Source organism: Heptranchias perlo, chromosome 6, assembly GCF_035084215.1.
Source record: "Heptranchias perlo isolate sHepPer1 chromosome 6, sHepPer1.hap1, whole genome shotgun sequence".
Classification (NCBI taxonomy): Eukaryota; Metazoa; Chordata; class Chondrichthyes; order Hexanchiformes; family Hexanchidae; genus Heptranchias; species Heptranchias perlo.
In genome coordinates this window covers 9,893,850-9,918,750 of record NC_090330.1, presented here as the reverse complement: position 1 = coordinate 9,918,750, position 24,901 = coordinate 9,893,850, and the positions used below count along the sequence as shown (strand labels likewise).

At 43.4% G+C, this 24,901-nt stretch overlaps 1 protein-coding gene across 1 annotated transcript; it reads left to right on the top strand.

The window, feature by feature from the left end:
• The first annotated feature begins 773 nt into the window (after nucleotides 1-773).
• asmt (acetylserotonin O-methyltransferase) lies at nucleotides 774-23,375 on the top strand. The gene is made up of 8 exons (XM_067985368.1): nucleotides 774-848; nucleotides 8,892-9,066; nucleotides 13,340-13,469; nucleotides 14,438-14,506; nucleotides 16,831-16,949; nucleotides 21,304-21,444; nucleotides 22,712-22,834; nucleotides 23,164-23,375. Exons 1-8 carry the CDS (start codon nucleotides 774-776, stop codon nucleotides 23,373-23,375), a joined length of 1,044 nt encoding a protein of 347 aa, XP_067841469.1.
• Nucleotides 23,376-24,901: the final 1,526 nt, after the last annotated feature.

Sequence of the window (24,901 nt, the reverse complement as noted above, 5' to 3'; positions counted from 1 at the left end):
TAAAAGAACCCATGTCACTTGGTTTTAAAAGAAGAGCAGGAAGTTCTTCTGGTGCCCTGGCCAAAGTTTATTCCTCAACCAACAACAGCAAAACAGATGTTTGCGGGACCTTGCTGTGCGCAAAGTGGCAAATTGCTGCATTTTCCTACATAACAGTAAAAGTAATCCCATTGATTGGAAAGCTCTTGGGGTGTCCAGAGCAGAGGTCGATTATGGGACCCATCCCCAAATATGGGGCCCCCAGTAAAACACCATAATGCAGAAAAACCGCTGGGTCAGTTTCATTTAAGCATAATATACTATGATATGATTTTCTTTATTATTAATGCAGTGTGCAAACATTCTTCGGACCTATTTCCTCATGCATTTTACTGTGTTTTAATGGATTGGGGAGGGTTGTACGAGGGGGTGCAAAGGGGCTTGGTTCCCAGGGCCCCAATAATTCTTAATTCGGTTCTGAACATGATGACATGAAAGATGCCATATTAAACGCGAGTTTGTTTTTCTCTGTTTAAATTCTGTTAGTCCAAGGGGCGTTGCAATCAAAGTGAGAGTATCAAAGCAGATCACGTGTCGATGCAATCTCCTTAAGTGATTAGAAAAACACCAGGAATAAGCACCTCAGCGAACATAGCGTAGGTGAAGCAAATGAGCAGAGTCATTCTGTTGTGTCTCCGAGACTGGAGTTTCTGCAAATGACATCGATGTGTAGGTTATTTGATGGATAACATCAAACTCTGAAGCGTTGTGTTAAGTTTGTGCAAGTTTTTGTAATGGAACTCTCCAAACAGGAACTCGAATATCCGCAGAAGCTGTTGAATTATATGGATGGATTTTTCATATCCAAGGTAGGACAAGATTTCATGGAGATGGGAAAGTGCCTCCACATCCCATGGCATTTATAACATTGCTACTAAGATACACTTAACCAATCATTCAGATTTAACCCACACCATGGGGGTCATTTTAACTTTGTGCGAGAGTGTAAAATGGATGATAGCGAATCGACAGCCCAGTTTTACATTTCTCCCGATTTTTACTTCGATTGACTTCAATAGAAATAAAAATCTGGGTTCAGAAGGGGTAGATCCTGCCTGACCAACCTCTTTTGACTTCACTGAGAAAGTCACATCTCGTGTGGACTGCAGAAAATCCTATGAAGGTATTTGACAAAGTTTGGCATGGATTGCTATTAGCCGAGCTCAAAGCTGTGGGGATTCAGGGAAAATCTTGGGAATGGACTGAAGGGTAGAAAATAACGAATATTTGTTAAAGGAGGTACTAAGCGGGTTGCCCCATGAATTGATGTTGGGACCACCACTGTTTCTAATTTACATCAATGAACTGAATTCAGGAACTCAATGCCAACTGGTCAAGTTTGCAGATGATACTAAACTAGAAGGGGCAGTGAATTTGGAAAAGGCAGTTCAGAAATTACTAAACGAGTTGGGGCAAAATATGTAAGTGGGCAAAAAAATGGCAAGTCTAATGTGCCGCACATAGGAAGGAAAAAAATGCTACACGTGTACTCTATGAATGGTGTTGAGATAGCTAAGGATGAAATTGAAAGACTTAGCAGTGTCAGTAGACTCAAACACTCAACATGTCCAACCAATACCAAAAGACTGCAAAACCAATAGACTGTTCGAGTACATAGCCAAAACATGTTAGAGGAAATCATGATCAAACTGTATGATGCTCTCGTCAGACTACAGTTGGAGCTCTTTTCTCCAGAAAAGAGTAGGCTGACGGGTGATCTAATAGAGGTCTTTAAAGTTATGAAGGGGTTTGATAGGGTAGACGTAGAGAAAATGTTTCTGCTTGTGGGAGAGACCAAACCAAGGGCCATAAATATAAGATAGTTCACCAATAAATCCGATGAGAAATTCAGGAGAAACTTCTTCACTCAGAGAGTGGTTAGAATATGGAACTTGTTATCACATGGAGTGGTTGAGGTGAATAGCATAAATGCGTTTAAGGGGAAGCTAGATAAGTACATGAGGGAGGAAGGAATAGAAGGTTATGCTGATAGGGTTAGATGAAGTAGGGTGGGAGGAGGCTCATGTGGAGCATAAACACCGGCATAGACCAGCTAGGCCAAATGACCTGTTTCTGTGCTGTAAATTCTATCTAATTCTATGTAATACACTATCAGTACGGTGTCCAGTTCTGGCCACTGAGACTCAAGGGAGACATTCAAGCATTGGAGCCTTTGCAAGAGAGTCAGAGGTCTGTGTTATGGGGAAAATTTGAAGAAACAAGGACATTTCAGCTTTGAAAGGAAATATCTAAGAGGATTTCTTGTAAAAGTGTATAAAATAGTTAACTGTATGCAAAAATGTAATTATGGAAATTTGCTTCAAAGTAAATTGCATGAATGGGACAAGGTTCGAGCTAGTAAAGGGCAGATTTAAGACTATTATCAGGAAGTTCTTTGTCACACAAAGAGTGATCTATATATGGAATAAACTAAAGTAGTAGCAGTGATAACCCTGTAATTATTTAAGAACAAATAGGACGTTACACTGGGGAACCTGCACGGTATCTCTGGATTGATGAACTAGGATGGGTCGGTCGCATCACCGCACTCATCTGTAATTATCTTATGATCTGTGTGATCTTGAATGTGCTGACACTAATCAACTCCACTGCCACTCCGTATATTCACCACACTCTGTGTGAACTGCCTAAATCTAAACAGTCTGCTCATCTTTCGAGCTTAGGGTTGCCAACTCTGGTTGGATGTATTCCTGGAGGTTTCATCACATGATGGCCCATCTCCAACCACCCTGCCCAGTCAAATAGCTTTTAACCCCATCGCCAATATTTTTCTAACTAATAAACAAAAGTGTTTAAGAAAATGAAAACACACAATTTTTTTTAATGCCTCTATGATTTTTCTCCCGGGGTTTTGCTCACAGCGGTGTCCAGGACATTAACCTTTAATTCCTGGAGACTCTAGGGTAATCTTGGAGGTTGGAAACCCTATTCTGAACTTGAGTCTTTGCCCCCTTGTGTTAAAAAAAACAAAAGGGATCATCCAGAATTAGAATTCAGGATTTCTGAGACCAAAACCGAGAATCAAATCTATAGACCATTAAGTCATCTGAATAAACTTAAGACCAAGTTCACATTGTAATAAAAACATTGTGCAATCCTTCAATAAGGCAATAATACAATCGGAAAGACAGATATGAGAAGAACCGTATGAAATTATGTGCAGTGTTCAGTTCAATATATATTTATTTTATTCAGTCTTGGTTCTGCAGTACCACTCTTAGGAACAGAGGAACAGGAGTAGGCCATTCAGCCCCTCGTGCCTGCTCCGCCATTTGATAAGATCATGGCTGATCTGTGATCTAACTCCATATACCTGCCTTTGGCCCATATCCCTTAATACTTTTGGTTGCCAGAAAGCAATCTATCTTAGATTTAAATTTAGCAATTGAGCTAGTATCAATTGCCATTTGCGGAAGAGAGTTCCAAACTTCTACCACCCTTTGTGTGTAGAAATGTTTTCTAATCTCACTCCTGAAAGGTTTGGCTCTAATTTTTAGACTGTGCCCCCTACTCCTAGAATCCCCAACCAGCGGAAATAGTTTCTCTCTATCCACCCTATCTGTTCGCCTTAATATCTTATAAACTTCGATCAGATCACCCCTTAACCTTCTAAACTCTAAAGAATACAACCCCAATTTGTGTAATTTCTCCTTGTAACTTAACCGTTGAAGTCCGGGTATCATTCTAGTAAACCTACGCTGCACTCCCTCCAAGGCCAACATGTCCTTCCGAAGGTGAGGTGCCCAGAACAGCTCACAGTACTCCAGGTGCGGTCTAACCAGGGTTTTGTACAGCTGCAGCATAACTTCTGCCCCCTTGTACTCTAGTCCTCTAGATATAAAGGCCAGCATTCCATTAGCCTTATTGATTATTTTCTGCACCTGTTCATGACACTTCAATGATCTATGTACCTGTACCCCTAAGTCCCTTTGGACATCCACTGTTTTTCACTTTTTACCATTTAGAAAGTACCCTGTTCTATCCTTTTTTGATCCAAAGTAGATGACCTCACATTTGTCTACATTGAATTCCATTTGCCACAGTTTTGCCCATTCACCTAATCTATCAATATCGCTTTGTAATTTTATGTTTTCATCTGAGTCAGAAGGTTGTGGGTTCAAGACGCACTCCGGGGGCACAGAAACAGGCCATTCGGCCCAACTGCTTCGTGCTGGTGTTTATATTCCACACGAGCCTCCTCCCATTCTAATTACATCTTCCCACCCTGCCCTTGCATCACTCTAGTCCCTCCCCCCTCATGTATGTGCCAAGCCATCCCTTAATGCATCAGTGTTATCATGCTTCAACCACTCCATTTGGCAGTGAGTTCCACATTCTCACCCCACCCTCTGTGTAATGTAATTCGTCCTAAATTCTTTATTTGATCTGTTAGTGGCTATCTTGTATCAATGTTCTGGACTCACCCACAAGTGGAAACAGGGTGGATGTGGAGAACCTGTCAAACTCCTTCATAATTTTAAAAGACCTCAATCAGGTCTTCTCTTAGTCTTTTTTTCCAGAGAAAAGAGTCCTGGGCTGCTCAATCTTTCCTGACAGTTGCATCTTCTCAATTCTGGTAACATCCTTGTAAGTCTTTATATTGACTTTTCAATTTTTTTTTGTCTATATCCAACTGAGCAAACATACTAATGTCCAGAATTCCGGCTATCTCCACAACATTATGAGACCAGGTGGCAATTTTGCATTTCTAATACAATGGCATTCCCTAAATTGAACTCTGGAGAAAAAAGGAAACCACTGCAGTGCATGAACCCCAGTGACAGCACTGCAGCAACTCAGAGAAGAGGGGCTCGCCATATAAAGGTGTATTTTCTCATATTTGTGTCAATCATTTTTCGCACAGTTACATAGTGTTACATGGAGTCTACAGCACAGAAACAGGCCATTCGGCCCAACTGGTCTACGCCAGCGTTTATGCTGCACACGAACCTCCTCCCACCCCACTTCATCCAACCCTATTCTTTTCTCCCTCATGTGCTTATTTCGCTATCCCTTATTTGCATCTATACTTGTCGCCTCAACCAGTCCTTGTGGTAGCAAATTCCACATTCTTACCACTCTTTGGGTAAAGAAGTTTCTCCTGAATTCGCTATTCGACTTATTAGTGACTATCTTATATTTATGGCCCCTAGTTTTGGACTCCCCCACAAGTTGAAACATCTACTCTATGTCGAGCCTATCAAACCCTTTCATAATTTTAAAAACCTTTATTAGGTCACCCCTCAGTCTTCTCTTTTCTAGAAAAGAGCCCCAGCTTGTTTAGCCTTCTCTGATAAGTACATCCTTTCTTCTTACTTCAGCTGGCTGTGAAGGGGAAGGAGCCCGAACTGAGGCAATATAGTCTCACACACCTCCTGGTGGCATAGGCAGAAGCCAGGCAGAGAGTGCCCTGCCCACTTACTTGGCATGACCTGTGGGGGAGAAAATTAAAATATCTTATAGTGAGGACCAACAAAAAATTGAAAAAAAAATAGCCTTATCACGTCATCAAAACATCTCAAAGCACATCATACAATTAATTCATTTTGAGGTGCAATTGGGAGAGCTGTCCCACAGACCAGTCAAGCAACAGCCTGACATAGCCATACTCACAGAATCATACCTTTCAGCCAACGTCCCAGACTCTTCCATCACCATCCCTGTTTATGTCCTGTTCCACCGGCAGGACAGACCCACCAGAGGTGGCGGTACAGTGATATACAGTCAGGAGGGAGTAGCCCTGGGAGTTCTCAATATTGACTCCGGACCCCATGAAATCTCATGGCATCAGGTCAAACATGGGCAAGGAAACCTCCTGCTGATTACCACCTACCGCTCTCCCTCAGCTGATGAATCAGTCCTCCTCCATGTTGAGCACCACTTGGAGGAAGCACTGAGGGTAGCAAGGGCACAGAATGTACTCTGGGTGGGGGACTTCAAAGTCCATCACCAAGAGTGGCTTGGTAGCACCACTACTGACCAAGCTGGCCGAGTCCTGAAGGACATAGCGGCCAGACTGGGCCTGCGACAGGTGGTGAGCGAACCAAAACGAGGGAAAAACCTACTTGACCTTGTCCTCACCAATCTACCTGTCACAGATGCATCTGTCCATGACAGTATTGGTAGGAGTGACCACTGCACAGTCCTCGTGGAGATGAAGTCCCATCTTCGCACTGAGGACACCATCCAACGTGTTGTGTGGCACTATCACCATGCTAAATGGGATAGATTCAGAACAGATCTAGCATCTCAAAACTGAGCATCCATGAGGCGCTGTAAACATCCCCATCCTCAATGATGGCGGAGTCCAGCACGAGTGCAAAAGACAAGGCTGAAGCATTTGCAACCATCTTCAGCCAGAAGTGCCGAGTGGATGATCCATCTCGGCCTCCTCCCGATATCCCCACCATCACAGAAGCCAGTCTTCAGCCAATTCGATTCACTCCATGTGATATCAAGAAGCGGCTGAGTGCACTGGATACTGCAAAGGCTATAGGCCCCGACAACATCCCAGCTGTAGTGCTGAAAACTTGTGCTCCAGAACTAGCCACACCTCTAGCCAAACTGTTTCAGTACAGCTACAACACTGGCATCTACCCGACAATGTGGAAAATTGCCCAGGTATGTCCTGTCCACAAAAAGCAGGACAAATCCAATCCGGCTAATTACCGCCCCATCAGTCTACTCTCAATCATCAGCAAAGTGATGGAAGGTGTCATCGACAGTGCTATCAAGCGGCACTTACTCACCAATAACCTGCTCACCGATGCTCAGTTTGGGCTCCGCCAGGACCACTTGGCTCCAGACCGCATTACAGCCTTGGTCCAAACATGGACAAAAGAGCTAAATTCCAGAGGTGAGGTGAGAGTGACTGCCCTTGACATCAAGGCAGCATTTGACCGAGTGTGGCACCAAGGAGCCCTAGTAAAATTGAAGTCAATGGGAATCAGGGGAAAAACTCTCCAGTGGCTGGAGTCATAACTAGCACAAAGGAAGATGGTAGTGGTTGTTGGAGGCCAATCATCTCAGGCCCAGGACATTGCTGCAGGAGTTCCTCAGGGCACTGTCCTAGGCCCAACCATCTTCAGCTGCTTCATCAATGACCTTCCCTCCATCATAAGGTCAGAAATGGGGATGTTCGCTGATGATTGCACAGTGTTCAGTTCCATTCGTAACCCCTCAGATAATGAAGCAGTCCGTGCCCGCATGCAGCAAGACCTGGACAACATCCAGGCTTGGGCTCATAAGTGGCAAATAACATTCGTGCCAGATAAGTGCCAGGCAATGACCATCTTCAACAAGAGAGAGTCTAACCATCTCCCCTTGACATTCAACGGCATTACCATTGCCGAACCCCCCACCATCAACATCCTGGGGGTCACCATTGACCAGAAACTTAACTGGACCAGCCATATAAATACTATGGCTACAAGAGCAGGTCAGAGGCTGGGTATTCTGTGGCGAGTAACTCACCTCCTGTCTCCCTAAAGCCTTTCCACCATCTACAAGGCACAAGTCAGGAGTGTGATGGAATACTCTCCACTTGCCTGGATGAGTGCAGCTCCAATAACATTCAAGAAGCTCGACACCATCCAGGACAAAGCAGCCCGCTTGATTGGCACCCCATCCACCATCCTAAACATTCACTCCCTTCACCACCGGCGCACTGTGGCTGCAGTGTGCACCATCCACAGGATGCATTGCAGCAACTCGCCAAGGCTTCTTCGACAGCACCTCCCAACCTCTACCATCTGGAAGGACAAGGGCAGCAGGCACATGGGAACAACACCACCTGCACGTTCCCCTCCAAGTCACACACCATCCGACTTGGAAATATATCGCCGTTCCTTTATCGTCGCTGGGTCAAAATCCTAGAACTCCCTTCCTAACAGCACTGTGGGAGAACCTTCACCACACAGTCTGCAGCGGTTCAAGAAGGCAGCTCACCACCATCTTCTCAAGGGCAATTAGGGATGGGCAATAAATGCCGGCCTCGCCAGCGACGCCCACATCCCATGAACGAATTTTTTAAAATGTAGCCGAAGGCAGCAGGTATTCTGCAGCTGCAGTGTTCCACAAACAGGAATGAACAGTTAGCCTTTTTTTTGGTTGGTATTTGTTGAGGATGGATTGTTGGCCAGGGCACCCAGAGAACTCTTTGCAGTACCACAAGGCATTTAACATCCACCAGAACACGTTGATTTAACACCTCATCCATAGGAAGATAGTTCTGACAATGTAGCACTCCTGGTGTAGGCTTGAACCCACAGCCTCCTGACCCAGAATGCTACCAACCGAGCCAAACCAACAACAGAAGCTTAAAGTTTGGACTTCCTGGTAAGAATGGCTGAATTGCACATAATTTTGTACAAATTGTAAGACCATTTCACTGAGGCAATGAAATAACCACAAAATCTCAACAAAGTCTCGATAATCCAACCGATTTCCCATAAAAGAAAGAAAAATGAAAGACTAGCATTTATACAGCGTCTTTCAAGGCCTCAGGACATCCCAAAGTGCTTTACAGCCAATAAAGCACCTTTGAAGTGTTTTTTAGGAAATGCGGCAGCCAATTTGCACGTAGCAAGGTCCCACATATAGCAGTGTGATAATGACCAGATAACCTGTTTTTAGGTGTTGGTTGAGGGATAAATATTGGCCAGCAGAGATCTCCCCTGCTCTTCTTCAAATAGTATCATGGGATCTTTTACGTCCACATGAGAGGGCAGACGGTTTAACGTCTCATTAGAAAGAAAATCATTAGACACAAAACACAATGGAGTACTAAAGAAATTAACTGTCATACCACTTCCAAACCATTTTGGTTGTAGACAATGTTTGCTGCCTGTGAACTGGGAGTATTCGATCTCCTGCTGGAGGGTGAAAGTCCACTCTCTTCCGATGCCATTGCAGAGCGGCTTAGCACTAGTGCTGATGGCATGGATAGACTACTCACTGCATGTGTCGGACTCCAGCTGCTGGAAGTCAAAGAGCACCAAGGTGAAGGTAATCGAATTTTATGTATTTTTAGCTACCAAGTGAGGGGGAGTTGCAGCGCACTATAATTTGTTTTTATTTAGATTAATGATAGCCTGTGTGATTAAATTATTTATGGGTTTCATTCCCTCTGTGCACTATTTTCAGTACACTCATCAACACGTTCTTATAAATTCCTGTCTGCGCTGCTTTAACACAGACATTAACCTAATTCAAATAAACAGATTAATGTCAGTGTTAAAATAGGACAGGGAGTATATACAAATGGCTGCACTAAAAATAGTGCGCAGAGAAAATTGAACCCACTAATTAAAGGCTAAACCGGGTACGGTAGCATAGTGGTTATGTTACTGGGCTAGTAATCCAGAGGCCTGGACTAAAATCCAAAGTCATGAGTTCAAATCCCGCCACGGCAGCTGGCGAATTTAAATTCAATTAATTAATTAAATTCAATTAATTAAATAAAAATCTGGAATTAAAATACTAGTATCAGTAATGATGGCCATGAAACTACCGGATTGTCGTAAAAACTCATCTGGTTCACTAATGTCCTTTAGGGAAGGAAGCCTGCCGCCCTTACCCGGCCTGGCCTATATGTGACTCCAGACCCACAGCAATGTGGTTGATTCTTAATTGCCCTCTGAAATGGCCTAGCAAGCCACTCAGTTATAAAATCTCACTACGAAAAGTCATAATAAGAATAAAACCGGACGGACCACCCGGCATCGGACCACTAGGCACCAGACACGACAACGGCAAAACACCAAGCCCAGTCGACCCTGCAAGGTCCTCCTTACTAACATCTGGGGACTTGTGCCAAAATTGGGAGAGCTGTCCCACAGACTAGTCAAGCAACAGCCTGACATAGCCATACTGACAGAATCATATCTTTCAGCCAACGTCCCAGACTCTTCCATCACCATCCCTGGGTATGTCCTGTCCCACCGGCAGGACAGACCCACCAGAGGTGGCGGTACAGTGATATACAGTCAGGAGGGAGTGGCCCTGGGAGTCCTCAACATTGACTGTGGACCCCATGAAATCTCATGGCATCAGGTCAAACATGGGCAAGGAAACCTCCTGCTGATTACCACCTACCGTCCTCCCTCAGCTGATGAATCAGTCCTCCTCCATGTTGAGCACCACTTGGAGGAAGCACTGAGGGTAGCAAGGGCACAAAATGTACTCTGGGTGGGGGACTTCAATGTCCATCACCAAGAGTGGCTCGGTAGCACCACTACTGACCGAGCTGGCCGAGTCCTGAAGGACATAGCTGCTAGACTGGGCCTGCGGCAGGTGGTGAGCGAACCAACACGAGGGAAAAACTTACTTGACCTCGTCCTCACCAATCTACCTGTCGCAAATGCATCTGTCCATGACAGTATTGGTAGGAGTGACCACCGCACAGTCCTTGTGGAGATGAAGTCCCGTCTTCGCACTGAGGACACCATCCAACGTGTCGTGTGGCACTACCACCGTGCTAAATGGGATAGATTCAGAACAGATCTAGCAGCTCAAAACTGGGCATCCATGAGGCGCTGTGGGCCATCAGCAGCAGCAGAATTGTATTCCAGCACAATCTGTAACCTCATGGCCCGGCATATTCCTCACTCTACCATTACCAACAAGCCAGGGGATCAACCCTGGTTCAATGAGGAGTGTAGAAGAGCATGCCAGGAGCAGCACCAGGCGTACCTAAAAATGAGGTGCCAACCTGGTGAAGCTACAACTCAGGACTACATGCATGCTAAACAGCGGAAGCAACATGCTATAGACAGAGCTAAGCGATTCCACAACCAACGGATCAGATCAAAGCTCTGCAGTCCTGCCACATCCAGTCGTGAATGGTGGTGGACAATTAAACAACTAACGGGAGGAGGAGGCTCTGCAAACATCCCCATTCTCAATGATGGCGGAGTCCAGCACGTGAGTGCAAAAGACAAGGCTGAAGCGTTTGCAACCATCTTCAGCCAGAAGTGCCGAGTGGATGATCCATCTCAGCCTCCTCCCGATATCCCCACCATCACGGAAGCCAGTCTTCGGCCAATTCGATTCACTCCACGTGATATCAAGAAACGGCTGAGTGCACTGGATACAGCAAAGGCTATGGGCCCCGACAACATCCCAGCTGTAGTGTTGAAGACTTGTGCTCCAGAACTAGCTGCGCCTCTAGCCAAGCTGTTCCAGTACAGCTACAACACTGGCATCTACCCGACAATGTGGAAAATTGCCCAGGTATGTCCTGTCCACAAAAAGCAGGAGAAATCCAATCCGGCCAATTACCGCCCCATCAGTCTACTCTCAATCATCAGCAAAGTGATGGAAGGTGTCGTCGACAGTGCTATCAAGCGGCACTTACTCACCAATAACCTGCTTACCGATGCTCAGTTTGGGTTCCGCCAGGACCACTCGGCTCCAGACCTCATTACAGCCTTGGTCCAAACATGGACAAAAGAGCTGAATTCCAGAGGTGAGGTGAGAGTGACTGCCCTTGACATCAAGGCAGCATTTGACCGAGTGTGGCACCAAGGAGCCCTAGTAAAATTGAAGTCAATGGGAATCAAGGGGAAAACTCTCCAGTGGCTGGAGTCATACCTAGCACAAAGGAAGATGGTAGTGGTTGTTGGAGGCCAATCATCTCAGCCCCAGGGCATTGCTGCAGGAGTTCCTCAGGGCAGTGTCCTAGGCCCAACCATCTTCAGCTGCTTCATCAATGACCTTCCCTCCATCATAAGGTCAGAAATGGGGATGTTCGCTGATGACTGCACAGTTTTCAGTTCCATTCGCAACCCCTCAGATAATGAAACAGTCCGAGCCTGCATGCAGCAAGACCTGGACAACATCCAGGCTTGGGCTCATAAGTGGCAAGTAACATTCGCGCCAGATAAGTGCCAGGCAATGACCATCTCCAACAAGAGAGAGTCTAACCACCTCCCCTTGACATTCAACGGCATTACCATCGCCGAATCCCCCACCATCAACATCCTGGGGGTCACCATTGACCAGAAACTTAACTGGACCAGCCATATAAATACTGTGGCTACGAGAGCAGGTCAGAGGCTGGGTATTCTGCGGCGAGTGACTCACCTCCTGACTCCCCAAAGCCTTTCCACCATCTACAAGGCACAAGTCAGGAGTGTGATGGAATACTCTCCACTTGCCTGGATGAGTGCAGCTCCAACAACACTCAAGAAGCTCGACACCATCCAAGATAAAGCAGCCCGCTTGATTGGCACCCCATCCACCACCCTAAACATTCACTCCCTTCACCACCGGCGCACTGTGGCTGCAGTGTGCACCATCCACAGGATGCACTGCAGCAACTCGCCAAGGCTTCTTCGACAGCACCTCCCAAACCCGCGACCTCTACCACCTAGAAGGACAAGAGCAGCAGGCGCATGGGAACAACACCACCTGCACGTTCCCCTCCAAGTCACACACCATCCCGACTTGGAAATATATCGCCGTTCCTTCATCGTCGCTGGGTCAAAATCCTGGAACTCCCTTCCTAACAGCACTGTGGGAGAACCGTCACCACACGGACTGCAGCGGTTCAAGAAGGCGGCTCACCACCACCTTCTCGAGGGCAATTAGGGATGGGCAATAAATGCCGGCCTTGCCAGCGACGCCCACATCCCGTGAACGAATTAAAAAAAAAAAAAATTCCCCCCCAAACTACTAAATCCAATTGGCAGTGACATCCCACCCTTGGAGATTCCACTTTTATCACAAAGACAGTAGTTTAGTAGGAGAAGAATGTGGTGATGCTTTGAACATGATCTCATGAAATTCTTCATAACAATGTACCGCCTTTGAATAAGTGAGTAAATTTTCATTTTTTGTTCCCTCAGGCTTTCCTGCCTTCACGTTACCCCCTTTGCGTCCACATTATGCTTGTCAGGTTGATGGTGGAGATCAGCCTATCTGCATCTCCGCCATAGATGATATCAATATTGTCCCCGACGTTCACTCACCAGGGGAGTGATGCAGGAAGGGGCATCACCTGGACAACCTCGACCAGTACCAACTCCCTGTCCTGTTGAGGATGCCTGAGAGTGAATATGTTAGCCTAGGCTGGAATTAGAACCCAGGTCTTTACTCAAGAGCTTATTGTTGAAGGCACAGGACCTACCAAGTGTGTATTTTGTTATTTTTATAATGAGATTTATAGTGAAAAATTCCATCTCCTGAATGAAAATGAAATTCAAGTTTCTGCTTTGCCATACACCACACAGAGAAATGATTTCAAATAAATACATTATTTTAATTCTCCAATTTACAGTCTTGTACAGTAATACAGATCTGTCCAGAATCTATCTGACCAAGGCGAGTCCCAGAACACTCTATTATTCAGTAGCATACTATTCACAGACCATCTACCACTGCTTTTCCTACCTGGCTGATGCTATAAGGTAAGAAAGACTTAGATCTTTTCTTGTTGTAAATATGCAAGACCTTTTCTGTTACAGTTCAGTTCATTTATTAAGGTGCATTAAAACAAGATGGATTTGCATCGATCATTCTACAACAGGAGTTGCCAAACTCAGCCGGGCTGGCAGGGATATAGTGCCAAGCTAAGGTAAAGTGTATGCCAACAGGGAGGGAGGGAAATTCTTGCCATCTTAACACACCTCTTTGTGGCTGGTTCACGGGTGGCAATGGCAGAAGCCTGGCATTGGATGACCTACCCACTTTCTCGGAGGAGAAATGGTGTGTTAAGGGTGGTGGGGGGGGAGAAAAAGAAAATATTTAGTGGCCTGGGCAAAAAAAAGCTGCTTATAGTGAATTTCACATAATTTGTATAAAAAATGAGGCAATTTCTGCATTAGGATTAGAGCACATCGCAGGCCAACAGTGCCATATGCTATACGCCTATCATTATAATGCTGAATGCTGCCCTGTGGGATGCAATTTCCACTCCACTAATATGGATTGGCCCAGAATTATTTGGTAACAAGCCGTGCAGTAGTGAGAGGTTGTGTGCCTTAACAAGCTGAGAAGAAAATTTTGACGCAGCGAGTCGTCATGATCTGGAACGCACTGCTTGAAAGGGCGGTCGAAGCAGATTCATTAGTCACTTTCAAAAGGGAATTGGATAAATACTTGAAAAGGAAAAAATATAGAAGGGCTGTGGGGAAAGAGCAGGGGATAGCTCCTTCAAAGAGCTGGCACAGGCAAGATGAGCCGAATGGCCTCCTTCTGTGCTGTATGATTCTATGAACATATGTGCACAAAAAAGAAAGTGAGATAGGAAAAGAAACAGAAGTTAGAACCCTCCCAGTGAATCTAATAGCTGTTTTTTCATGAGAATTCTTATTACGGATTGATCTCACACCTTTTATTTCAGTGATACAGTTTATCTTTTAATGTTCTGCTTCAGGGAAGGGAAAAGCCAATATGAGAGGGCGTTTGGTATTTCCTCTAAGGAACTCTTTGAAGCTCTCTATAGGTAGGTTCTTATAGTTTTCTGTGCTGTTCTTTAAACTCCTTGACAACTAAAATTTAAAATAGGGTTTGGAAAATGTACAGAATTTTCTTTTATCACAAAGTAAGAATGACTTTGCTTCACATTTTTCCCACTGCGTAAATTGCTTTAACATGTACTGAACCTTGAATTTTCCACTAATTAACTACCAATTGTTTTATGCTAGACCTGTAGTATTGATCTCACAAAACCTTCATGTACATTTGTGACTGTTCTAACACACCGAAGACATGATGGAGTGCACTGACAGTTGGAATGAGTGTAGGAATTCCACACTGGTGTTAAAAGTGACTAATAATTTAACAACACCATCTGTACATTCCTCCCATCCCCACCTAGTATTATAGGTGAAAAATCTTTTAATCGATCCTCTTGAATTATCTGGGGTAGTACCGCCATCATCTCTCAAAAACTACAAATCCTGAAAGGTTCTCATGGCACAGAAGGCTAGGAACATAGGACCAGGAGTAGGCCATTCAGCCCCTCAAGTCTTTTCCGCCATTCAATTAGATAATGGCTGAACTGTATTTTAACTCCATTTGTCTGCCTTGGTTCCATATCCCTTAATACCCTTACCTAACAAAAATCTTTCAATCTCAGTTTTGAAAATTTCAATTGACCCCCAGCCTCGATAGCTTTCTGAGGGAGAGTTTTCCAGATTTCCACTCTCCTTTGTGTGAAGAAGTGCTTCCTGACATCACCTCTGAACGGCCTAGCTCTAATTTTAAGGTTATGTCCCCTTGTTCTGGACTCCCCCATCAGAGGAAATAGTTTATCTGTATCTACCCTATCAAAACCTTTGATCATCTTACACACCTGAATTAGATCACTCCTTAATCTTCTATACTCATTGCCAGAATCCTTTTTTATTATCTCTTCATTCAACTTTTGTCTCACTCTTATAACCATACTCTTGAGATTTACTTTTAGTCTCAGTGATCTAGGTAAAGAACACTTGCTGAATTCTGTTCAACCATTATGATCAACATCAAGTTTTATCCTTCCCAGCTCTTTTGGATCCTTCATACTGGAGTATAGAAGATTAAGGGGTGATCTAATTCAGATGTGTAAGATGATCAAAGGATTTGATAGGGTAGATAAAGATAAACTATTTCCTCTAGTGGGGGAGTCCAGAACGAGGGGGCATAATCTTAAAATTAGATCTAGGCCGTTCAGCGGTGATGTCAGGAAGCACTTCTTCACACAAAGGGTAGTAGAAATCTGGAATAAGACTGTTCTATACTATCTCTTCAATCTCTCTTATTCACGATCCACCTTTCCTTATTTGTTCATGTTGACCCCTATCCACTCTTACCCTTCTAACTCCCACCCCATTGCCCTTACATTAGTATCTCCTAAAGCTATGGAAGCTGCTGGTAACTCACAAATTATCTATTAGGGAAATTCTGGCTTAATTTATAACTGCCCGTATACTTTTCAGCATGACCTTTTCACTGTTATGTTAGCAACTCTGCTCCTGAACACTTTGTCAAAGGCTTTGAAGATGTCTTAGGTAATGGCAGATGATTCACCAGAGTCTGGTACTGTGCATATCTAAACAAGTTACCATAATATGACCTTCCGCCAAAGCTATGTTCATGGCTATCTAGTTTCCTCTTAAATCGTTGTCTGTATTTTGGTGGCTGACTCATCCTATGCCTTTTTTTGCATTAACCTGGGAGTTCTGTCCTCTCTCCCATTCTGATTCTTCATCATATCAACAGTCTAGTCCAAATATCAGCCAACACCATGCATTAGTTTGCTACTGATTGCATTCTATATTCATCAAATTCCTTCAGATTGCATGTGCTAACAATCTCCTATATTCTAACAATGCGGTGGCCAAGTCAAAGTTGCTATAAAAATTGGGAAAGAAAACAACATCAATCAAAAAGTGATGGTTAGGACATGAAGTTAGGTCATGAACCAACTTAGCCCTCAATTGGATAATGTATTGTACTCAGATCCAGGAACCCATTAGAAAACTACCATAACCTGTCGTAGATTGCTACCTTATAGTCACTGTTACTGCATAAATAAATCTATCTTCACTCATTTACCTCTAGGTCTTGGTTAAGAACTCAGGGCCTGAAATCATCCTGTGGGAATATTAGTTTACCCCCTTCATAAGCAATTTCCTTGCCTTTAATTTTAACTGAGGTGTAAACCATTCAACTTAAACGGGTTAATATCTGTTAAAATAACAGAAAAAAGAATTGCATGTAAACATTTGAACACTGATATTTGCACAATGTCATTTCAACACCGTGATGCTGTAAATACCATAGGTCGGAGGAGGAAATGTTGAAGTTCATGCAGCTGATGAATTCAATCTGGAATATATGTGGAAAGGATGTGGTAAAGGCCTTTGACCTTTCAACTTTTACAAACATCTTTGATCTTGGAGGTAAGTGACTTATGACTGCCCACACGTGCTGTTCCCAAAATGTTTGTGTTTCAAAACTTTTCTGGAAAAATGTAATTGAATTTCACTTTTATATGTAGCTAGTTTCTTTCTCTTTGTTAATGTCACCATGCCTCTCCCACCCATGGGGGATTGGTTCCTTCTGCTAGTGCCAATCTATGACCAGCAACTAAAAGGGGTATGGTTCCCTTGTCTTATCATCTCCCTGAATATTTTTGTGTTAACATTTGGCAAAATATCAGATTAACACTAAAAGTGCCACAGAGAAGTTTACTTATCCAAGTGCTCGTTGACCTACTTTGGCTCCCAGTCCGTTAATGCCTCGATTTTAAAATTCTTATGTTTGTGTTCAATTCCATCCATAACCTCACCCCTCCCTAGCTCTGTAACCTCCTCCAGCCCTACAACTCTCCGAGATCTCTGCACTCCTCCAATTCTGGCCTCTTGTGCATCCCGGTTTCTTCCGTTCCACCATTGGCAGCCGTGTCATCAGCTGCCTAGGCCTCAAACTCTGGAATTCCCCCCCTAAACCTCTCTGGATCTACCTATCTTTCCTCCTTTAAATCACTCTTTAAAACCTACCTCTTTGGCCAAGCTTTTGGTCACCTGTCTTAATATCTCTTTATGTGGCTCGGTGTCAAATTTTGTCTGATAACGCTCCTGTGAAGTGCCCCAGGATGTTTTACTATGTTAAAGGCGCAATATAAATGCAAGTTGTCGTTGCTTTTGGACCGCAGGGCCCAGTGATGAGTCCCTGCCTCAGCAATTCTCTTCCTGGTTTTGACACTGGAAGATATGTCCAAGGTTAAGAACATAAGAACATAAGAAATTGGAGCAGGAGTAGGCCATATGGCCCCTCGAGCCTGCTCTGCCATTGGAAAAGATCATGGCTGATCTTTGACCTCAACTTCATTTTCCCACCCTAGAGCCCAAAAATCTATCTATCTCAGCCTTGAATATATGCAACATCTCAGCATCCACAGCCCTCTGAGGTAGAGAATTCCAAAGATTCACAATCCTCTGAGTGAAGAAATTCCTCCTCATCTCATTCTTAAATGGCCAACCCTTTATCCTGAGACTATGCCCCTTAGTTCTAGACTCTCCAACCAGGGGAAACAACCTCTCAGCATCTACCCTGTCAAGCCCCCTCAGAATCTTATATGTTTCAATGAGATCACCTCTCATTCTTCTGAACTCCAGAGACTATAGGCCCATTCTACTCAATCTCTCCTCATAGGACAACCCTCTCATCCCAGGAATCAATCTAGTGAACCTTCGTTGCACCACCTCTAAGGCAAGTATATCCTTCCTTAGATAAGGAGACCAAAACTGTACACAGCACTCCAGGTGAAGTCTCACCAAAGCTCTGTGCAATTGTAACACGACTTCCTTACTTTTGTACTCCAACGCCCTCACATTTCCTCACATTATACTCCATCTGCCACCTTCTTGCCCACTCACTTAATCTGTCTATAAACCTTTGTAGATTCTTTGTGTCCTCCTCACAACTTACTTTCCCACCTAGCTTTGTATCGTCAACAAACTTGGATACATTACACTCGGTCCCTTCATCCAAGTCATTAATATAGATTGTAAATAGCTGAGGCCCAAGCACCGATCTTTGCGGTACACCATTAGTTACAACCTGCCAACCTGAAAATGACTTGTTTATCCCTACTCTCTGTTTTCTGTCCTTTAACCAATCCTCTATCCATTCTAATATATTACCCCCAACCCCATGAGCCCTTATCTTGCGTAACAATTTTTTATGTGGCACCTTATCTTTTGAAAATCCAAATATACGACACCCAGTGGTTCCCCATTATCTACCCTGCTAGTTACATCCTCAAAAAAATCTAATAAATTTGTCAAACATGATTTCCCTTTCATAAAACCATGTTGACTCTGCCTAATCATATTATGATTTTCTAAGTGCCCTGTTACAACTTCCTTAATAATGGATTCCAGCATTTTCCCGATGACCGATGCCAGGCTAACTGGCCTGTAGTTCCCTTTTCTATCTCTCCCTCCTTTCTTGAATAGTGGTGTTACATTTGCTACCTTCCAATCCGTTCTAGAATCTAGGGAATTTTTGGAAGATCACAACCAATGCATCCACTATCTCTGCAGCTACCTCTTTTAGAACCCTAGAATGTAGGCCATCAGGTCCAGGGGTCGGCTTTTAGTCCCATTAGTTTGTCTTTCTCTACTGATAGTAATTACTTTAAATTCCACACTCTCATTAGCCCCTTGGTTCCCACTATTCCTGGAATGCTTTTTGTGTCTTCTATTGTGAAGATAGATACAAAATATTTGTTTAACGTCCCTGCCATTTCTTTATTCCCCATTATAATTTCTCCTGTCTCAGCCTCGAAAGGACCCATATTTGCTTTTGTTACTCTCTTCCTTTTTACATGCTTATAGAAGCTCTTACAATCTGTTTTTATATTTCTTGCTAGTTTGCTTTCATATTCTATTTCCTCCCTTTTTATCAATTTTTTGGTCATCCTTTGCTAGTTTCTAAAACTTTCTCGATCCTCAGGCTTACTACTCTTCTTTGCAACATTATAAACCTTTTCTTTTAATCTTCTGTAGTTAGCCACGAGTGGATCACTTTTCCCATGGAGATTTTATTTCTCAATGGAATGTATATTCATTGAGGATTATGACATATTTCTTTAAATGTTTGTCATTCCTTATCATCCATCATACCTTTTAATCTAATTTCCCAATCTACCTTAGCCAACTCCCCCCTCATATCTATGTAATTGGCTTTATTTAAGTTTAAGACTCTGGTTTTGGACTTGAGTATGTCATTCTTAAACTCAATGTCAAATTCTGTCATATTATGATCACTCTTCCCCAGAGGATCCTTTACAATGAGATTACTAATTAACCCTTTCTCATTACACAATACCAGGTCTAAAATACCCTGTCCCCTGGTTGGTTCCATGACATTTGTTCTAAGAAATTGTCTCAAATGCATTCCATGAACTCGACCTCCAGACTACCTTTGCCAATTTGATTTATCCAGTCTATATGAATATTAAAGTCCCCCACAATTATTGCAGCACCTTTGTTACAAACTCCTATTATTTCTTGATTATTACTCTGTCCAACAGTATAGCTACTGTTAGGGGGCCTATAAACTGCTCCCATGAGCATTTTTTGCCTTTTATTATTTCTTATCTCCACCCAAACTGATTCTACTTCCTGATCTTCTGAGCCAAGATCCTTTCTCACTCCTGTCTTTATCTCATCCTTTATTATCAGGGCTATCCCCACCCACCCACCCCCTCCCATCCCTCCTTTTCCATTCTGCCTGTCTTTTCTAAATGTCAAGTACCCTGGAATATTTAGTTCCCAACCTTAGTCACCTTGCAACCACATCTCCATAATGGCTATTAGATCAAACCCATTTATCTCTATTTGTGCCACTAATTCATTTATCTTGTTACGAATGCTTCATGCATTCAGATAAAGAGCCTTTAATTTTAACTTTTTACCATTTTTCCCTGCTTGGACCTTGTTCGCTGATGCACTATTGCTGTTAAACTCCCTGTCCCTTCCTGCCACACTCTGCTTATCTTTACCCAAATCGCTACACTGCTCTATTGCCTTGACTTTTCTCTTTAGATTTCTAAATTTCCCCTCACCTGACCCCCCCCCCCCCCCCACCCCTTTTTAGTTTAAAGCACTATCTACCACCCTAGTTATTCAATTCGCCAGGACACTGGTTCCAACCTGGTTTAAGTGCAGCCCGTCCCAACAAAACAGCTCCCTCTTTCCCCAGTACTGGTGCCAGTGCCCCATGAATCGAAACCCCTGTCTCCCACACCACTCTTTGAGGTTGATGGGATCACATCTGTCAATCACTCAGATCTTTGCCTTCAGTGCCATTTTATAGCCAATCGGAATGGCAAATTTTGTAAAGCCACTCCCACCTCCAAAATTGTCAGTGAGTACAGGGAGGCAGAGAGAAACAGATTCATTAATACATTTCAACATTAGAAATACAATCGAAAGAAAGGTTAGAATAAATAGAATGGGGTATATTGGAAATGGAATCAAAGTTTAAAAACAGGAAAAGAAGAGAAAATACAAGGGGGAGAAAAGCTCACCAATGATTTTGAAATTGTAGATTTTTTTTTAGTGTTTATTTTTTAAATTTCGGGTTAATATTGTAGTAATAAAGTTACCCCTCCCTGATCTTTGAACAGCTTTATTCACAAAATTACTTTATTGCTTTTAATGATTAAACAAATCTATGAAACATTACCAATTTACACTTTAAAAAGGAAAGCTTTCAGTTGTTTTTTTTCTGTCTGTTTTAAAGGATGTACTGGAGCATTAGCAAAGGAATGTATCTCGGCATACCCACAGTCAAGGGTAACCATCTACGACCTTCCTAAAGTCCTGGAAATGGCAGGAAAACACTTTGTGTCCCCAGATGAAACACGGATAACATTTCATGAAGGTGCATAGAAACATAGGAACTGCTGGATGTAAAACGACCAAGGCCCATCTAGTCCACCTTCCACCATCCTGGGAGTCACATGATACAATGATAATGGAGTTGTTATTTAATCATAGCAATCAATCTCTGTCAATTAGTTTACAACAGACCCAGGTATGAGGCGAGGAAAACCCCACTGGTGGAAAGCTTTGGGAATCATTGGTCCAAAGTCACCTGTTCCTCCCAAGCACGCTACACTTACCACATGTCATGTCTCAAATTACTCATACACTGTATCCCAAAATGTTATTTTGGCAATTAGGGACAAGTTAACTAAATCAGTCTCACAGTGGACCGAGTGATAACTACACGAAGTTCTACCAAACTGTGCACAATTCAGTAGGGAGCCCTTCTTTCGAATAATCACATTGTTTTAGTAGAACGTGACCCACTAAATTTGGCACTTATCTGATAAAGTAATGGGGTTTGGGTTGGGGAGGTTTGGAAATCGCTTTCCAGCATTTCCATTAATGATATGAAAAGGAATTTTCCAGAGTATTTTTTCCCTTATTGGCCCTGGGTTTTTCTCTGTTTCTTTTTTCTCTCACAGGAGATTATATGGCTGGGGGTGGAGGGAGGGGCTTGGTGTAAGAAGTGTCTAGTAATGATGCTCCAGCCATCATGAATGTGGGGCAGGCTTGATGGACTAACTGGTCTTGAGGGATGTAAATCCTGTATTCAGCAGCACACCATTGAACATTCTGGTTTGCCTCAGAACTCAGAACCTCGTTTACTCACATCAGTGGGGTTTCCACCGAAATGACGGGGGAAATTCACCCCCGACGACTGGCTACTAAGGAAGATACAACTTACGAAAATGACGGTCAGGAAAAGACCAGTTGGTCCATCAAGCCTGCCCCACGTTCATGATGGCTGGAGCATCATTACTAGACACTTCTTACACCAAGCCCCTCCCTCCACCCCCAGCCATATAATCTCCTGTGAGAGACAAAAGAAACAGAGAAAAACCCAGGGCCAATAAGGGAAAAAATACTCTGGAAAATTCCTTTTCAAACCCCTCAGCTGATCAAAACCAGTCCAGGAGATCACATGGACCAAGTGTTACCTAAAAATCGTAAAGGGTTCCCAATGTCGATGGACCCAGATGCAGGCAAGAGTCAGCGCCTTCAGGAGAGATGGGGAATACGTTATAGAAGGTTTAACTTTTTTTAAACGTTGCTTCTAGCAGCACATTGCTGCCCTAACACCACACTCTCTTCAAATGCAGGAGACTTCTTCAAAGACCCTATACCTGATGCTGACCTCTACATTCTGGCCAGGATAATTCATGACTGGCCAGAGGAGAAATGCGTGGAGCTGCTTACCAGAGTTAGCAAAGCTTGTAAACCAGGTAGGTATACCCAAAATAATATGTGTAATATTAACAGGTGCTATTCATATTCTGAAGAAAATGTGACCTTGTACGTCTTTGATATTTCTACTGAGACCGAAAATCCACGGACGCTTCAGTGTACTCCTACATAACTTTGTAGAGAGTCGGGCGGAACAGCTAAAAACGAGTCCGGGACCCAGATACACCGGGTCCCTACTCCTGTTGCTAATGTTACTATGTCCTGATCGGAAAGTCCAGGCTGGATAGTTAGAATGTGCGACAGAGCTAGTTGCCTAATTCATTGAAGGAAAACATTAATTTCTGTGATCTTTGTCACTTTCAATTAGGCAGTGGAGTGCTGCTGATTGAATCATTGTTGAACGAGGACCGAAGAGGCCCCATCACCACCCAGCTGTACTCTCTGAATATGCTGGTGCAGACGGAGGGGAAAGAACGGACGCCCTCAGAGTACATCAGCCTCCTGGAAACAGCCGGGTTTAAGGATGTGCAAGTCCGAAGGACAGGGAAAATTTATGATGCTATCCTAGGGAGAAAGTGAACTGTCATGACTATTTTTCACTCTTGCTGGATATGTTTGTTGAAACAAAATATGTAGACTTAATCTGAAGGAGAAGGAAAGTCCTGGAGGAGCTCTCCCTTCAAAACATTCTCCCTTTTTACCCTGAGAAAAAAAACCTTTAAAAAAAAAATTAAATGTCTACCAGCTCATATAACCAACCGTAATTTCAGGGCTCATATGTCCATAAAAATATTTGTTGACTTCCCCCCTCCCCCCAACCAGATGTTTACCTCCATCAGGCCGCTTTGATTATAACACTGATGGTGAATAGCCCTATCCCGAAACAGTTCCATTGCCAATGCCCGTTGCTGTTAAGCATTCATAACATTAGTCATCACATTCCAAGAGTAATTGTGTGAAGCACTTTGAGGTGCAATATAAATGCAAAGGTTTTTTTCCCCCTCTAAGCCCTCCATAAAGTTGCTGACCGAGTAGCTCCATTGGAAGCAGTAGCAATAGCGTGATTTCCCAAGATTGGGAAAGAATCAGCTCTCGGCAGTTAATTAACAACTTGTACGGTTTACATTTAGAGAGCACCTTATGATGTTTTAAACACTTTATACAATGAATTACTGTTAGAGTGCTGTGACTGTTAGGTGTCAGCTATGGCTCAGTGGGTAGCACTCTCGGTCAGAAGGTTGTGGATTCAAGTCCCACTCCTGTGACTTCAGCACAAAATCTAGGCTGGCAATGCAGTACTGAGGGAGTGCTGCATTGTTGGAGGTGTTGTTCTTTTGGATAAGAGTTTAAACCGAGGCCCCGTCTTCTCTCTCAGATGAACGTGAAAGATCCTATGGCACTATTTTGAAGAAAAGCAGGGGAGTGTCATCGCCAATATTTATTCCTCAACCAACATCACTAAAACAAATGACCTGGTCATTATCACATTGCTGTTTGTGGGACCTTGCTGTGTGTAAATTGGCTGCTGCTTTTTCTAAAGTACAACAGTGACTACACTTCAAAAGTATTTAATTGGCTGTAAAACGCTTTGGGACGTCCTGAGGTTGTGAAAGGCGCTATATAAATGCAAGGCTTTCTCTATGTCAGCATAACAACAGTGGGTGTAGGCAGTGGAGTTATTTTAGGACACGCATGGCTGCTCCTCATCAATGATGTCAAATAGCAGCCTAGCGGAGACCCAGCAGAGATAAGCATCTAAAAAAACGGTCAACAAATATTTTTATAGTCATATGAACGCAGAAATTACGGTTGGCAATATTAGCGGAAACACACTTAATCCATTCATACAATATTCCCGTCTGCTATTTTAGTGGAGGTATTAGACCATTTAAAGTAAATGGGTTAAAACAGTGGACAGAGGAATTCCATGTGAAGTCATTAAGCCTTTGTCCACAAATACCCACAGCAGTCATTCCTAGACTATATTTTCTCGATAAAGAGTGGGGAAATATTTTGAATAAGATTATGTTCGTGTAGAGTTTCCTTCTCCTTTAAGCACTGCAATATCTTTCCCGCACCAATATTAGAAAAAAATTATAGAGGAA

What these genes read in the sequence shown, in the direction of transcription:
- asmt (XM_067985368.1), top strand. Translation starts at nt 774, where the DNA reads ATGGAACTCTCCAAACAGGAACTCGAATATCCGCAGAAGCTGTTGAAT. An exon ending in TACCTGGCTGATGCTATAAG is followed by an intron (nt 13,470 to 14,437) that starts GTAAGAAAGACT and finishes GTTCTGCTTCAG; the next exon opens with GGAAGGGAAAAGCCAATATG. An exon ending in ACGGATAACATTTCATGAAG is followed by an intron (nt 21,445 to 22,711) that starts GTGCATAGAAAC and finishes CTTCAAATGCAG; the next exon opens with GAGACTTCTTCAAAGACCCT.